At 34.8% G+C, this 14,210-nt stretch overlaps 2 protein-coding genes across 3 annotated transcripts; both read left to right on the forward strand.

The window, feature by feature from the left end:
- The first annotated feature begins 1,146 nt into the window (after window positions 1-1,146).
- On the forward strand, window positions 1,147-9,976 carry KEA5 (K+ efflux antiporter 5). 2 transcript variants are annotated; one of them, XM_012234985.4, is made up of 20 exons: window positions 1,151-1,628; window positions 3,167-3,210; window positions 3,613-3,674; window positions 3,830-3,914; window positions 4,032-4,093; window positions 4,464-4,539; window positions 4,698-4,772; window positions 5,723-5,794; window positions 5,924-6,007; window positions 6,100-6,168; window positions 6,258-6,335; window positions 6,453-6,541; window positions 6,806-6,902; window positions 7,003-7,056; window positions 7,653-7,748; window positions 8,307-8,495; window positions 8,603-8,680; window positions 8,794-8,838; window positions 8,926-9,021; window positions 9,548-9,976. In XM_012234985.4, the coding sequence occupies exons 1-20, from the start codon at window positions 1,400-1,402 to the stop codon at window positions 9,587-9,589; spliced, it is 1,722 nt and encodes a 573-aa protein (XP_012090375.1). In that variant the 5' UTR covers window positions 1,151-1,399; the 3' UTR covers window positions 9,590-9,976. The 2 variants fall into 2 exon arrangements, with proteins under 2 accessions (XP_089582928.1, XP_012090375.1); XM_089726802.1 differs by lacking the exons at window positions 8,794-8,838; window positions 8,926-9,021; window positions 9,548-9,976 and having other exon boundaries at window positions 1,147-1,628; window positions 8,576-8,680.
- Window positions 9,977-10,444: 468 nt separating this feature from the next.
- Window positions 10,445-14,210, forward strand: PBS2 (cysteine and histidine-rich domain-containing protein RAR1). Its single transcript, XM_012234986.4, has 6 exons — window positions 10,445-10,671; window positions 11,835-11,837; window positions 11,968-12,050; window positions 12,701-12,861; window positions 13,531-13,736; window positions 13,842-14,210. The coding sequence occupies exons 1-6, from the start codon at window positions 10,570-10,572 to the stop codon at window positions 13,935-13,937; spliced, it is 651 nt and encodes a 216-aa protein (XP_012090376.1). The 5' UTR covers window positions 10,445-10,569; the 3' UTR covers window positions 13,938-14,210.

The raw sequence follows: 14,210 nt of genomic DNA on the forward strand, positions 1-14,210 counted from the left end.
AATTTAAAATTTTAAAATGCTTAATTATCTATATTATATTTATATATTAAAAAAATAAAAAAAACATTCAATTAAATTATAAAAATATTATATATATTTTTAGGTTAAAATTTTTTAATTCGTTAAAACTAAAGTTATTTTATGATATTTTAAATTTCAAAAGGACAATATCGGCGATCTCATTATTTTCTCTCATTGTCATTTTTATATGTAGTATAGATAGATAGATATAGATGTATTGACTTTTGATTTGATTAATTAATAAATAAAGCAAGTTTTGAATTAAAAAAAAAAAAAAGCGCACATTTGAAGTTAGGAATTTGAATTATGGATTTTGTTTAGTTTTCTGTTAGACTGTTTGCATGTCCTTTAAATTCTCCTTAATCTTTACTGTTATTTCTATCGCTCATGTTTTGTTCTCTAAGTTCTAACTAACGATAGTGACATAATAACCACCTCACAAGCACACTAATTATTAGTTAATCATTGCCCAATGAACATGCTAATATGGATTTGGTTCATTTACATCGCATTTTCCTTAGAAGAGAAAGTCCAGATTTGATCAACCGCAATTTTAAAAGATAGTATAAAGAAGCTGGTTAAATTCCAATCTCCAATAAAACAAGAAGAGAAAAGGATGGCAATAACGAAATTGCATCTTCCATTAGCAAATTGAACGGAAACCGGAAGAAATAATTTAAATAAACAGTTTTACTAGCTATATAAGTATTCCTTTTATTGTATTATTATTTTTTTTTACTTATATGGAATATATTCTTTTTATAAAAGAATAATCCTACTCAATCTCTATTTGTTATGTATTTTTTATCAACAAACATTATCCTTTCTCATTTCTGGTTAATGAAAAAAATGTAAGAATATATTAGAAAAAAATTAGGATTTAATCATAATATCTATATAATTATATACTTATGATTAGAGCTATTTTTTCATAGACAAAGGACGTATTAATTATTTAGACAATTAATAAATGATAATTTAATTAATTATTAATTATTTTAAACTTGTAATGGTGGGAGGGAGTCAATAGCAAACAATCACTTCATTGGTTCGTTTACGGCATTGAAATGCAACAGGAGACTCCAAGACAGAAGCTACTTTTACAGCTGCAAAACGTCAAAATGACGCGAATGCACCACATGACCACAATTAACGATAGTTATACCAATATACAAAGTCCCATGCGAGCACGCCTTGGGTGGCTAAATCCCAGTCGTTCATAAGCACAAAAGAAAAACAAAGAAAAGCACGGCTTAAGCCTTTCAAGTTCGATCAAATAAGCCTCCACGATCTCGCATTGTTACTTCGAATTTCCCTTTCCCTCTCCCTTGGATTTTAATTTGCTTCCCAACTTATAGGAGAGAGATTGCTACAATCTATGGCGAGCTTTGAAGCGAAACGGGCAGTGTTTGGTTTCTGGTTTTGGTTGTTGTTGCTGTTGGCCTACTCAGCGATTTGTGTGTCCGCAAGATCTGACAAGGAGACCAGGGAGCGGTTTTACGGGAATTTGTTGAATTCCTCGGCGCCTGATAATGGAGAAGGCAGTATAGCGAAAATGTTCGATCGGGTTCTGGAGAAAGAGTTCTCTGAAAATGATCAGCCTGAAGGTTAGGAGCTTTTGCTTTTACTTCTTTGTTCAGTCCCATTATTTATGTAATGATTTTTTGGACACATATACCTCATTTTATTAGGTTTTTAGACTCAAATTAGTTGATGCTGCGTTTTACTCGATAAAATAAGCAAATAAATAAATAAAAAGTAATAGAAGAAATGGCGGCGCTTAATTAGAAGAAGGCTAGCGATTCAGAAAAATGAAAAAGGAATTCTGTGGAGTTTATGAAACAGATAGAATGCTATAACTGAAACAAGTGCTTCTGAGGAAATATGAGAGTGAAATTCACAATTTAGATTGCTATTTAGATCTGTGATATCTATGACTTTGTTAAATGTGAATTGGATTACCAATTTGCCATGCTAGAGAAGGTCTGAAATCTGGGCAGAAAATGAACACAGAGCGAAGGAAATATGGTGTTTTATTGTGCTTGGGTGAGCTCAGTTTTCTGTGTTCAATTATATGGTTTGTAAAAAAAAAAAAAAATAATAACAATAATAGTAATAAATAAAAAAATAAACAAAAATTGAGATTATTGTCTTAGGCTTTTGATTTCCTTTATGGGGATTAAAAGGAGGTGATGTTTTAAAACAAGTGCTGCCGGAATCAAAGCCCATGTCCTTTAGAACGATTTTAACATAACTAAATAATTTCAGTAGCCTTTTCATTTTTTTTTTTTAAATTTTTTATCCAGGACTTTTGATTACAATTTGCTTGATCGTGACATGTAGAGTCACTCGATACTTGAAATTATCCACAAAAAAAAAGGGCACTCTAATGCTTCCTGCAGAGAATGCTCAAATTTCAGTACTCTAACAAAAGTGAAAAGTTATCCAATGAACCTGATCAAATATTAACTGTAATGATGTCAAAATCTAAAGCTTAAGATCACATTTCTGGTTCAATAGAAATGAAATGTTATTTTGATCTTTGGAAGCACTGGACAATCCGAACCCTGAATACAACTAATTAGACTTTATATTTTTAAAAGTTTTAAGGCAATGGAACATTTGCCATGGATTAATATTTAGCTGAACACAACATCTCAGGAAGCCAGTATAATGAGAGTAACTGAGCAGCCATAAGGACCATCATACTTCTTCAAAAGAAGTATCACAAATTTATGAGAAGCTAAGTGTGAATTGGCAGAGACCTATGCTGATCAACTAGAACGTCATTTCCCATTCTCTAGCAATTGGAATTTGCAGACTTTGATAAAGATGAGACCCCCAAACCACTTTCTTCATTGAGGTTTTTGACATTGTTATGCCTCCGTATCTCATTGTCAAATTGTGATAGACTGTGTTGGTTTGAAAATCATGACATTGGCTTCTGTTCTTGGAAAGGAAGCAAGTTTTCCATGCCCTGCCATTAGGTTGTTAAATATCTCTAAATCCTCTGTGTAGAATCCAGTTTGGTGTTTTTGGCTTAATATTGCTTGCCATAGGATTGTTTATCATTTTTTAATAGTTGTTTGGTTCCATGGATGCCGCTTGGGTGATGTTAACTTAAATTTGTTCTCTCTTTTCCTAGGTTCTGATCGAAGCAACTTCAACAGCAGTGTGGCTGACCAACAGGTATGTTTAACTTTTCCTTAAAATATGTTGGATCAAAATGCAATGCATCCAACCACAGTTTGCTTATTCACTGTTGTTAAAGAAGTTCTGAAAGCTTTAGCATTACTGCTGTGTGCATACACAGAAAGAATTGCAAAATAATATGGCGGGGTTCTAGTTTTAGTCATGACGCTCAAACAGCTTTAAAGAACCGGCTTTATATGTTACCTTTAACAGTTAATGGGGAAAGTAACATTTGTGACACACCATATTTATTTTTATGCCTCATACATGACAGAATTAAAATCTTTCCTTTTTTGCATTTCATGTGTTAGATTTCTAGTCAAGTTGTTGTTGTTTGTCTGTTAATACTATTTAATTATGTTATTTATGCTAAATAGAAATTTTGTTTGTGGTTTACAGGCTGTATTGGAAACTGTAGCTAAAATCTCTCATGAGAAGAAAAATGATACACAAGTGACTAAGTAAGGGAATATGATGTAGTTATGGTGCAAAATTGCTGCATTATGACAATATGTGCCAAGATATGTTTTTGCACCTTGTTTTGTTCAATGACAAAACTGTCTCATTTTATATGTCCTTATTTCTTTTCTTTTCCTCTCTCTCATTTTTTTGTCAGTGGGACAAAAGCATTTCAGTTACAAGATGTATTTTCACTTGAAAATGAAGATTCTGAGGACATGACAACGCTTATTGACAAAAAGGTGTGCTGAAAGTCAGTAATGAGCTCTTTATCCAGAATCTTATGAACAGATTCAGGGTCCAACGGTTCTTATTATCAATTTAGATCTCTCATAACATGATTCTCTTATTAATTGTAGGACAATGTATTCGTGATGTCAAATAAGAAATCCAAATATCCAGTACTTCAAGTAGATTTGAGGTTAATATCTTTTAAATCTATTTATGACTCTTATACAATGGCAATTGCTTCTCTGATGTCCATTAAATGATGAGCTGTTGAACATTTGTGCCTAGTCTCATAGTTATTAAAGAGGCGCCTTAACACTGCTCAGGCCGGCGACTTCACTCAGGCTGTCGCCTCTGGGTAGAGGCATGTCCCTTTTTTGCGCCTAAGGCTCAAGGAAGGCACACCTTTCTATTTTTTTTTTTTCCTGAACCAGTCACCTAGGGTTTTCTTTTTTCTTTTTCTTGCCTTTTTAACCTAATACAATGCTTGAAGTTGTCGAGTTCTAGTTATTTATACCTCGTGAGATTTATACTTTAATACATCGTGTTTGACATTTCTACAGATTGATTTCAGATTTAGTAGTTGTCATAGTTTCTGCGGCAATTGCTGGAATTGTCTTTTCTTGTTTGGGACAACCAGTAAGTATCTACATGTGTTATTGAATTGCTTGCATTTGGTAGTTTTTTTTTTTTTTTTTTGGTTTACTTAGGTTATGGTGGATACTCATGTTTATTTTGTGATTTATCTTGTGCACTATTTATGGTATTTTTTAATTTGAAATGGATATGCATGATAGGTTATTGTGGGATATCTGCTTGCTGGTTCGATGATTGGACCAGGAGGTTTAAAATTCATTAGTGAAATGGTACAGGTATGTCATTTTCCATTTTCCTGAGTGCTCATTTTCTCTGTATGCTTTTAGTCAAGATTTTTTCACTAAAGGTGTTCTCTGGATAACTCCAAATTTTTGGGGCTGTCAAGTGGGGATTTGTTGCCTTTAAGCATCATTGTTATGCTAACATTCTTGATGTCAGAGTCTAGCTGGACTGCCACCTTTCATATCTCCAGAAGACAGAATAATGTTGCCACATAATTTGTTATGATGGATGTATTGCCGGTTATAATAGTGCTCATCTAATTTAGCCTGCATTATTTATTAATTAGGCTTGAATTTCAAATTTGTTATAGTATATGTGGGGATATTATGGAAATGATAAGTTAGAGCACCATCAACATATTATAGGTGAGGATGTTGTCCCCGTATCACTGAGCTATTTGAAAGATTAACTGACACTCATGTTACTATAAGAATTTCTTCTTTTTTAATCTCAACTGTAGTGGGAAAAGTGCATGGATGTGCCAAGATCTCTTAGGTGGCTGTATTTTGTACTAAATGACCTGTAGCTAGCTGCTAAAAATTGTGGTTGATCATGGCCAGCTGAGTGCATAATCTAGGCTGTGTCCAGATGCAAGATTCAGATTCTTTCCTTGTGTATAACGGACTATTGATGCTTAGTTTTTAGGATATGATCTTCTTGCTGTGTATTTTTTCATTTATTAGGAGTTATACTGAGGCAATGTTGAGTTTTGATGTAAGCGCTCGATTGTTGTCAATAATGAGAATGTAGGGCCCAGAAAAAGTGACTCATATCTTCAACAAACCATCCTAGCAAAATAATCTTTGATAAATAGTATCAGCAAGTACCCTTTGCTGGGTTTTCTGCATATCAGCTTTTCAGCTAGGAAGTCCATGCGTAGAGGATTTCTTGCTATAATATTTATATGATGGCTGTTACATGTTCTCTTTTTCTTCCACCACAGGTTGAAACTGTAGCCCAGTTTGGTGTTGTGTTTCTTCTTTTTGCTTTAGGGCTGGAGTTTTCATTGACAAAGGTAATTTACACTTGGCCTGGGAAATTCGCATTTATATGCTGCAGCTTTTTCTGGAGGTTATATAGTCATTTATGATAGTGTTTTCCTTCTTTAAATTAGAAGGGCTGTTCTAACTCATATTTTATGCAGTTAAAAGTTGTAGGCCCTGTTGCTGTTCTTGGAGGCCTACTTCAAATTATGATATTTATGTTCTTGTGTGGAATAACTGCTGTGGTATGTTGCTTAAAGCATCTGGCTTACTCTGCTTGAGTTTCTATAATTCCTGTTGAAGGGTCTGCTAATGTAGACATCTATCAACCATGCAGTTGTGTGGAGCAAAGTTGTCTGAGGGTGTTTTCTTAGGTTCCTTTCTGTCAATGTCATCAACAGCAGTGGTACTCTTCTAGAGTAGTTTCGGATACTAGTGTTTATACTGCTCATGACATAACTCGGAGTTCATGCTTTTCTCTAAACCTTTTATCAGGTGGTGAAATTTTTAGTTGAACGGAATAGTACTAGTGCTCTTCATGGTCAAGTCACAATTGGGACACTTATTTTTCAGGTTTATTTTATTTTATTTATTTTTTGATGTTCATTTTGTACATTTAATCTGTGGCTTGTTAAGGTGGAAAGTCTTGCTTTCTTATCTGCATTACTCTTTCATTGTGTATTATTGCAGGATTGTGCTGTTGGTTTGTTATTCGCTTTGCTCCCAGTCTTGGGTGGCAGCAGTGGCCTTATACATGGAATGGTTTCAATGGGGAAACTGTAAGTTTGTTTTGTTATCTTTTCCCTCTTCTCCTCTTTCTTGGAAAAGAGAGATCATTTACTGCAGTTGTTGAATTACATCCACTCCATGCCCCCCCTTTATCTGTGTCTCTCTTTCTGGGTAGAAGGGGGGTCTGGGCCCACTCTTTGTGACTTCTTTTATTCTTACTTATAGAGCTTTGAACTTATTGCAAGCCATGACCCCCATGTAATTATGTCGATGATCTGGAATGAATCTGAACTTCTTTTTGTTATTAACTGCAGGCTGTTGGTGTTGTCCATATTCCTCACTGTTGCTTCTATATTGTCTTGGTCATTTGTTCCTCGCTTTCTTAAGTTAATGGTGCAGCTATCATCTCAAGTAAGTCGATTGTTTTATTTACCTTGCTTCTTATGGTTTCACTTGGATACTTCTTTGGATGTCTTCAAAAGTTCACATTTGTTTCCATTTTGTGATTCAGACAAATGAACTTTATCAGCTTGCCGCTGTAGCCTTCTGCTTATTATCTGCTTGGGTAAGCGTTAAATTTGTTCCCATTTTTCGCTGGCCATACATGTTGTACTTGGATTTAGTCTTCTGCTGAATATTAATTTCTTGTCCTTTAGTTGGGTTGAGTGTTAAATTTGTTAACATATTTTCTCTTTTAGGAATTAGAAAGCAAATGAACAAAAAGGCCCTTTGAATTGGCAAACCATGCCCACTTTTTTTTTTTTTTTTCCGTTAAATTTTTTGTTATTGAGAGGCAGACTGCAAAAGGGCTGATATTTTTTTTAAAACCTGCATGCTGATCATTTCTTCATTGTCTAATGAAGTTACATTGAAGTTAAGTCAACTGGGGCAGATTAAGACGTGGCGTTTTATTAATGTAACGTTTTGTATCATCAATTTTATTCCCTGGGAAAAGAGCTTGATATGCTCATAATTGAGACATCAAGCAATAGCAGTTATTCATTGAAATCTTTGCAAGATAATATTTTATTTTTAATTTTTCTGAGTTACAATGCATGTAGGGCTTCAGTATATGATGAAGTCTTCACAGCATAGTACTGCTTGTTATTTTTTTTTCTAATCTCATTTTTAATGCTCTTGGAATTCCTTTAATCATTTCAGTGCAGCGATAAGCTTGGTCTTAGTCTTGAGTTGGGTTCATTTGTCGCTGGAGTTATGATATCTACCACTGACTTTGCACAACACACTTTAGATCAGGTATACTTCTGTGCTTGGACAGTGTGCTATTTTATTTTATCCTAAATTATTTCCTTTGTGTTACTATATATTTAAAATCAAAGTTCTGTATTTTAATGTTCTCCTGAACTTCTTAATGCTTTCAACTCTGATTTTGAAGCACATGCTTCACTGGCTTTAAATGCTGTTAGCGTTATAGTATCATTTAGCATTCCTGGCTTTCACTCCTCGTATTCTTTGAATGTGAATTCTTTCGGAATTAAATTTAGCTATTGGAATATTGTTGTTCATTTATCATAAATGGCTATGGTTCCTTACCTTCTAAAAAAGCTGGCTCAATCACATAAATTTAGAGATGCTGGAATCCTTAAATTGTAGTTTGCAAAGCATTTAAATAAAGATTTCAAAGTAGTTTGCTCAGGTAGAGCTAATAATTATGTTGGAAATTTAACCATTTAAATTGATAATTGGTTTGACCCTCAAACTTCATCTAGTGGCCCAATTGATTTCAACTTACTTGTCCTATATTATGTTATGGGATCAGTACCTTTTTGAATTTGTGGGCATTTTATCTTTTAGGTGGAACCAATCCGTAACCTGTTCGCAGCTCTCTTCCTTTCTAGTATTGGGATGCTCATACACGTACATTTTCTGTGGAACCATGTGGATATATTGCTAGCATCTGTCATTCTGGTCATAGTTGTCAAGACAGCTGTTGCTGCTATGGTTGTGAAAGCCTTTGGATATGGCATTAGGACATCATTCCATGTGAGTTCGTTAAACTTGCTGAAGAAGATACAACCATTTTACTTGTAAATATTATATGTGAATTTCTTTGTCTTTTAAAGAGAAATATCTCATCTTTTGTTGTTTAGGTGGGAGTATTGCTTGCTCAAATTGGAGAATTTGCTTTTGTTCTCCTAAGCCGTGCTTCAAATCTTCATCTTGTCGAGGTGACCTCTCCTAAGCAGTGTGTCTTATATTGATATATGGCATAATTAGAGAATCTAAGTTTGATATATGCATATGGCACGTGTGTGCATGTGCACGTTTGTGGTTAATGCAGGGAAAGATGTATCTTCTTCTTCTCGGAACAACAGCTCTTAGCCTGGTTTGTTACTTAGTCAAGGCTTTGGAAGTCTAATTATACTTTTGGCTCTCTCAGGTTTAATATTTACTTCTTCAACTGCTCATTCAGGTAACCACTCCTCTTTTGTTTAAATTGATACCCAACGTCATGAATTTGGGTGTCCTACTGCAATGGTTTCCATCAGAAAGCAGCACGCAGAATGAGGTTACTCTCTCTATCTCACTCCCTGTGTCGTGTGCATGTGCATGTTTCCACCCACATGCTTATACATGCATAGAGATAAGCCTGAACGGCCACTATGTAATATACTTGAAACAAAAATCTGGATATTATATATTCTTCACTCAGGCTACAAAATACAGTTTTTCTCATATTTATAGTAAATGCTGAAACATCCTTGAAGCAAGAGTTTTGGTGGAATCCATCACTCTGTTTACATCAATGATCAACCAATTAATGTGATCTTCATGTTTTTGGTCGATGAATATTTGAGGGATTCATTAAGGAAGCCAGTCTCATACTTACTGCCACAAAATACAAATAGTCATAGGCGGACATATGATTTATTCGAGTCATGGTTTAGTTGAATATACCTCAAGTGGAATGTTGAATGTCTGCTCTGGTTCTTTGTTCGCAACACTTTGTTTTCCCTCTTTATGTTTGCAGCTCAGAAGTTGTGAAGATACTCGGAAATGTCTGACACAATCGTTGTTTGCATTTATTCTTTCAGGAGAGAGTTTCCATGATTGAAGCGCATAACAGAGTGTTGTAACCTTGCGCATTTTATGTTCTGGTTATATCAGGGAGTAAATACTTAAGTAATTTGTAGGCATATGGGTTCTCCTCACTGTCAATTCGGTGATCTAGATTTCAGACGACACACCGGGAATTTCAGTTCCATTAACATTTCAGCTTGAAGATCTCATTTATATACCACATTCTTTGAGTAGTGTATATATGATTCTGCTGGTGATTTGGTGGCATTTTCTCATATCCATGTTCTCGAGACACTACGATTTTGTTAGAGGGAAAAGAAATTTTAGGAGACATTGACAGATTTAAGAAATATATGTATATGTATCCAATAGGGACTTTCTTTAGTACAGTTGTATACTTTAAGAATTAAATTGATAGGTGTTACAAGGCGATTACGATTTTATTAGTTATGCTATGAAGTTCCTCTCCCTTCCTCCGCTCTATGGATTGCCAGTGCCTCTGTTTCTTATTTACATTTTCCAAGTGAAAAGTGAAAACTATATCAATTGTTAAAATTATTACTATTTGAATTGCATGGTTTTTTTTGGCGTGTGCTTTGTTTTTACTCTCTAACCTCTTCATAATTTAATCTACGAATTGCACGAAAATGAATTTAAAAACACTATACTTTTGTTCACAAAGAAAATTACAGGAAAAAATTCTGAACTATTTGGGAGCAATACTTACCAATTGTCGTTCTTCATCAAGGCAAAAAGGATGTGCAGCCAGAGCTCAAATAATCAATAATCAATAATCAAAGTTTTATTCTTTAAAAAAAAAAAAAATCAAAGCTTGAGCCGTTGATACGTGAGGATAATAATTGTGGAATTTTTATGAACCGTTACGATTATGACACTTGGAGCTCCACAAAGGAGAATGGAATCAAATTCTAAACGCCGCTCTTTCCATTCACATTTTAGCAGTGTCTAGAGGATTACGAAAGCTCGGATCGGGAGACAAATCAGAGTCTACTCGAGTCTTTCGAACACCGACAGAATGGAGCAGGAGGTTGTAAGGCTCCGGTGCCAGCGAATCGGCTGCAACGCCTTCTTCACCGAACACGATAACCCCGAAGATTCCTGTCAATACCATGCTTCTGTATGTCCTCTGCTATTCTTTTTTCTTTTTTCTTTTTCAACTGTATGGCCTCTACTCACGCTCATATACTTTGTGTTCGCGAATCGAAGCCTGATGGCTTTACTTTGTCAATTTGCTCTGTGCTCTCACTTCTTCTTTCTAATTGAATTTTGTTCTATTTCATATAGAAATTGTTGTTCAGCGTTTCAGTACCAACTGATGAAGTAAAAAAAAAAATATATCGAATTATCAAGCTCTTTTGTTTATTTCTTTGGACAATTCGAACCTAGCTAATTGAATAAAGGACATGATCAGCCACTCCTGCGCTTTGTTATTGTTTGAAACTGTTGACGTGAAGTATTAGACCGGAGTAAGAGGTTTATATAGTGGGTGCATTTGTTTCAATCACAAATTCTGCGACATTGATCTCTGTGACGGCAACCATCCATTATTTGGCTGTCATTGTGAATATTGCATGTTAATTAGACAACTTATGTAAAAGTGGATAAAATTTTACTCTTTACTTGTCAATTTCTTTTTTAAGTAGTAACAAAAGTTATTAATGGTTCTTTTTTTTTTTTTTTGGACAAAATTTGTTAATGGTTCTTCAACTTTGTAATGATGCATGTTTCTAGCTATGGCATGATGTTTGTAATCTCTGTGATCTCCCTTTTGTTTAGGACTAAGTTATCAAACTCTGAAAGTCCCTAATGTCAATATGTAATTTAGGTGTGTAATGTGTACAGCAAAAACCTTTAATGGATATGCGGGTATATTAAGGCTTAGGTTACAACACTTTCATTCTGAAAGAGTACAAGCCAATACTGTCATTCTGGAGAGTACAATGCATTAATTGTTAAATTGTTGATGAGTTGAGGCGTCCTAAATTTTCATACGTCATGTAGAATAGCGATCTGTTTTTAGTTCTGTTGACAGTTTCATCTGTGCTGTTATGCACCTAGTAAATTGTAGTTTTAGGTTTTCAGCAACATTTAGTGCATTTTTCCTCCTTATTTTATAGGTTTTGCAAAATCCAGATATATTTGTTATCATTGAACTGTGAAAACATTTATTGCACTGTCCATTTTATTTACTTTTATAATTATATTTTTGGATTGTGCTAATTGACTTTTATCTTGCATGGTTGGACTGGGATCACCGCATGTTGGCATATGTATTCTTAGGGAGTAAGTCAAAATCTATTCTAATTTATTTAGTTCTTTTGAAAAAGATTTCTTGTTCTTTTTCCTCTTTAAACCTTGTTTCCATCATTAACTTTGACGTACTGCTTTCACTTTGCTTGAATGCATTTTCCAGCCTATATTTCATGATGGAATGAAAGAATGGAGTTGTTGCAAGAAAAGAAGTCATGATTTTACCTTATTTTTAGAAATTCCAGGGTATGCCTGTTCTCCTCTCTCTCTCTCTCTCTCTCTCTCTCTCTCTCTCCCCTTTCTTGACGATTGGGAATGGTCCCCACCCCTGCAAGTAAACTTTTGCTATTTGAGGAGAACTTTTTTCTAGCTGTATATAAATGATTTAGAACCAATAGATTGAAATTTCAACTCTTGAATGACTAGCCAACCCAAACTAGATTGGATCGGGGCTGAGTTGAGTTGGATTTATTGTTAATATGTTATACCTACTAAAATTCATAATGAATTTTATCTTGGCTGCATTACTGTTGTCAAAAATTTTCACCCTTGCTAATTTGGGTTTTGTACTCTTTGAAATATCATCAAACTATCAGCATTTGTTTGCGTGGTAAGGTTTGTGAAACTGACTCACGTTTGTTACTAGTGTCTGAAATTGAGTGTATGTTTATTCTAGTTTGTTCCTTTAATTCAACTGAGTAGAGGAAAATGGTCCTTGTAGCTGACCTTAACTGGATTAGAGATCAAGGTTAACTTGAGATAGTTGCTAAAATTTAGTAGCATTCCTCTTGATTTAGGAATCAAACTTCTTTGATTTGTTCAATCTTGCTATTTCAATTTGATTTTTCTTCATCCAATGTTGGTATTAGTTCCTCAAAGTTTCTTCTATGATGAAGTTGTAAGACTGGTAAACACACAACTGAGAAACCTGTGCTAGCAAAGGCTACTCCAAGTCCGAAGACTCCAATTTCTACTCCTGTTGCATCTACTACGACCAACATGTCCTCTAAAGAATCTTGTCCTAGGTGCAAGCAGGGTTTCTTTTGCTCAGATCATGGTAATTTTATTAGCATACACATGCCTTTTTTTGTTTTTTTGGTTAGTAGCTTTTCTTTTTCGTTGGAACATTTTTGTTTTTTGTATTTTCCTGTAAAGTATTAACAAATATAACTCTTTCTCTTCTAGATTATGATGGGAAAGGAAAAAGAATTGTTTTGCTCTTTAACTTTCTTTACAGCAGTAATTTATGGAAGTACCTTAGTGTATGTGGAATTGATTATGTACAAGATTGATTTTAGCATATGCAATATGCAATATTTATTATGGTTGACATTGATGACTTGTCCTTGCTAATGAAGCTGTCTTTATCTGGTAAACTGACAACTACTTCCTAGTGGTTGCATGATCCTTGTTTAAGTTTCGGGGAAGTTATTAACTTTTGATGCTTCTCGGAACCTCTTTCTTACTCATGGGCTTCTTAATCCTTACCCCCCTTCACCCTCTCTCCCTTGTCTTGCTTGCTTGTTGGGATACTGCATGTTAGATATTGTCTACTACTTGAGTGTGGAGGGAAGGAAAATATAAAAATTTTGGATGTGAATTTCTATGTCATGCACACACAAATTCAGTTTTTCATTCATCAATTTGTGCATTTTTGAATTTTCATCCATTTTAAGTTATCTGGTTTTAATGCTTTAGAAGCTGAAACACATCATATCCATGTTAGGTTCACAGGCCAAGCAAGCTGCTCCTGTTATAAACAATGCAGGTAAACAGGTGTCGTCTGCACTGCCAAAGAAGGTAGTTGATATAAACCAGCCTCAAACCTGCAAGAATCAGGGGTGTGGTCAAACTTTCAAAGAAAAGGATAATCATGAAACTGCCTGTAGTTATCATCCTGGGCCTGCTGTTTTTCATGATCGATTGAGAGGGGTGCGTCAAATTGTGTATCTGTTATGCCTCATTTTACTACTCAAAAGTCTTTTCTTTCTACTACCCTTAATGATAATCTTTTCTTTATTTCCTATGGTATTGCAGTGGAAGTGTTGTGATGTTCATGCGAAGGAGTTCGATGAATTCATGAGCATTCCGCCTTGCACCAAGGGATGGCACAACGCTGATCCAGTGTCTTGAGCTGGAGAACATGATGGAAGTTTTTCTCCGCTATTCCTTCTACTTCAAAATTTTGTATTCAAGACAACACATTCTCTTACGTGTCTGTTCCACTGGAACTAATCTTTCTAGTGGGCCTCCTGTCTTCTGTTTTCCTTTCCCCCTTATTTTTTCACTTGAAAAACTGTTGTTACAGTGTGGAATCCTACTTTTGGTACGATGGTGTGACTTACTTCAACAATTGATAATGTAGAACCTAGCTATTAAAAGTTAAATGATCTTCCGACTTCAGTA

This window comes from Jatropha curcas, chromosome 10 (genome assembly GCF_041381405.1).
Source record: "Jatropha curcas cultivar XTBG-Jc1 chromosome 10, XTBG_Jcur_1.0, whole genome shotgun sequence".
Classification (NCBI taxonomy): Eukaryota; Viridiplantae; Streptophyta; class Magnoliopsida; order Malpighiales; family Euphorbiaceae; genus Jatropha; species Jatropha curcas.

Bases quoted from the DNA above. Each gene is read 5' to 3' on its own strand.
- KEA5 (XM_012234985.4), top strand. From the start codon at position 1,400: ATGGCGAGCTTTGAAGCGAAACGGGCAGTGTTTGGTTTCTGGTTTTGG. The intron at 3,915-4,031 runs GTGTGCTGAAAG...TATTAATTGTAG, and splicing joins CAACGCTTATTGACAAAAAG to GACAATGTATTCGTGATGTC. The intron at 8,681-8,793 runs GTGACCTCTCCT...TGGTTAATGCAG, and splicing joins CAAATCTTCATCTTGTCGAG to GGAAAGATGTATCTTCTTCT.
- PBS2 (XM_012234986.4), top strand. From the start codon at position 10,570: ATGGAGCAGGAGGTTGTAAGGCTCCGGTGCCAGCGAATCGGCTGCAAC. The intron at 12,051-12,700 runs GTATGCCTGTTC...TCTATGATGAAG, and splicing joins TTATTTTTAGAAATTCCAGG to TTGTAAGACTGGTAAACACA. The intron at 12,862-13,530 runs GTAATTTTATTA...TATCCATGTTAG, and splicing joins TTTCTTTTGCTCAGATCATG to GTTCACAGGCCAAGCAAGCT.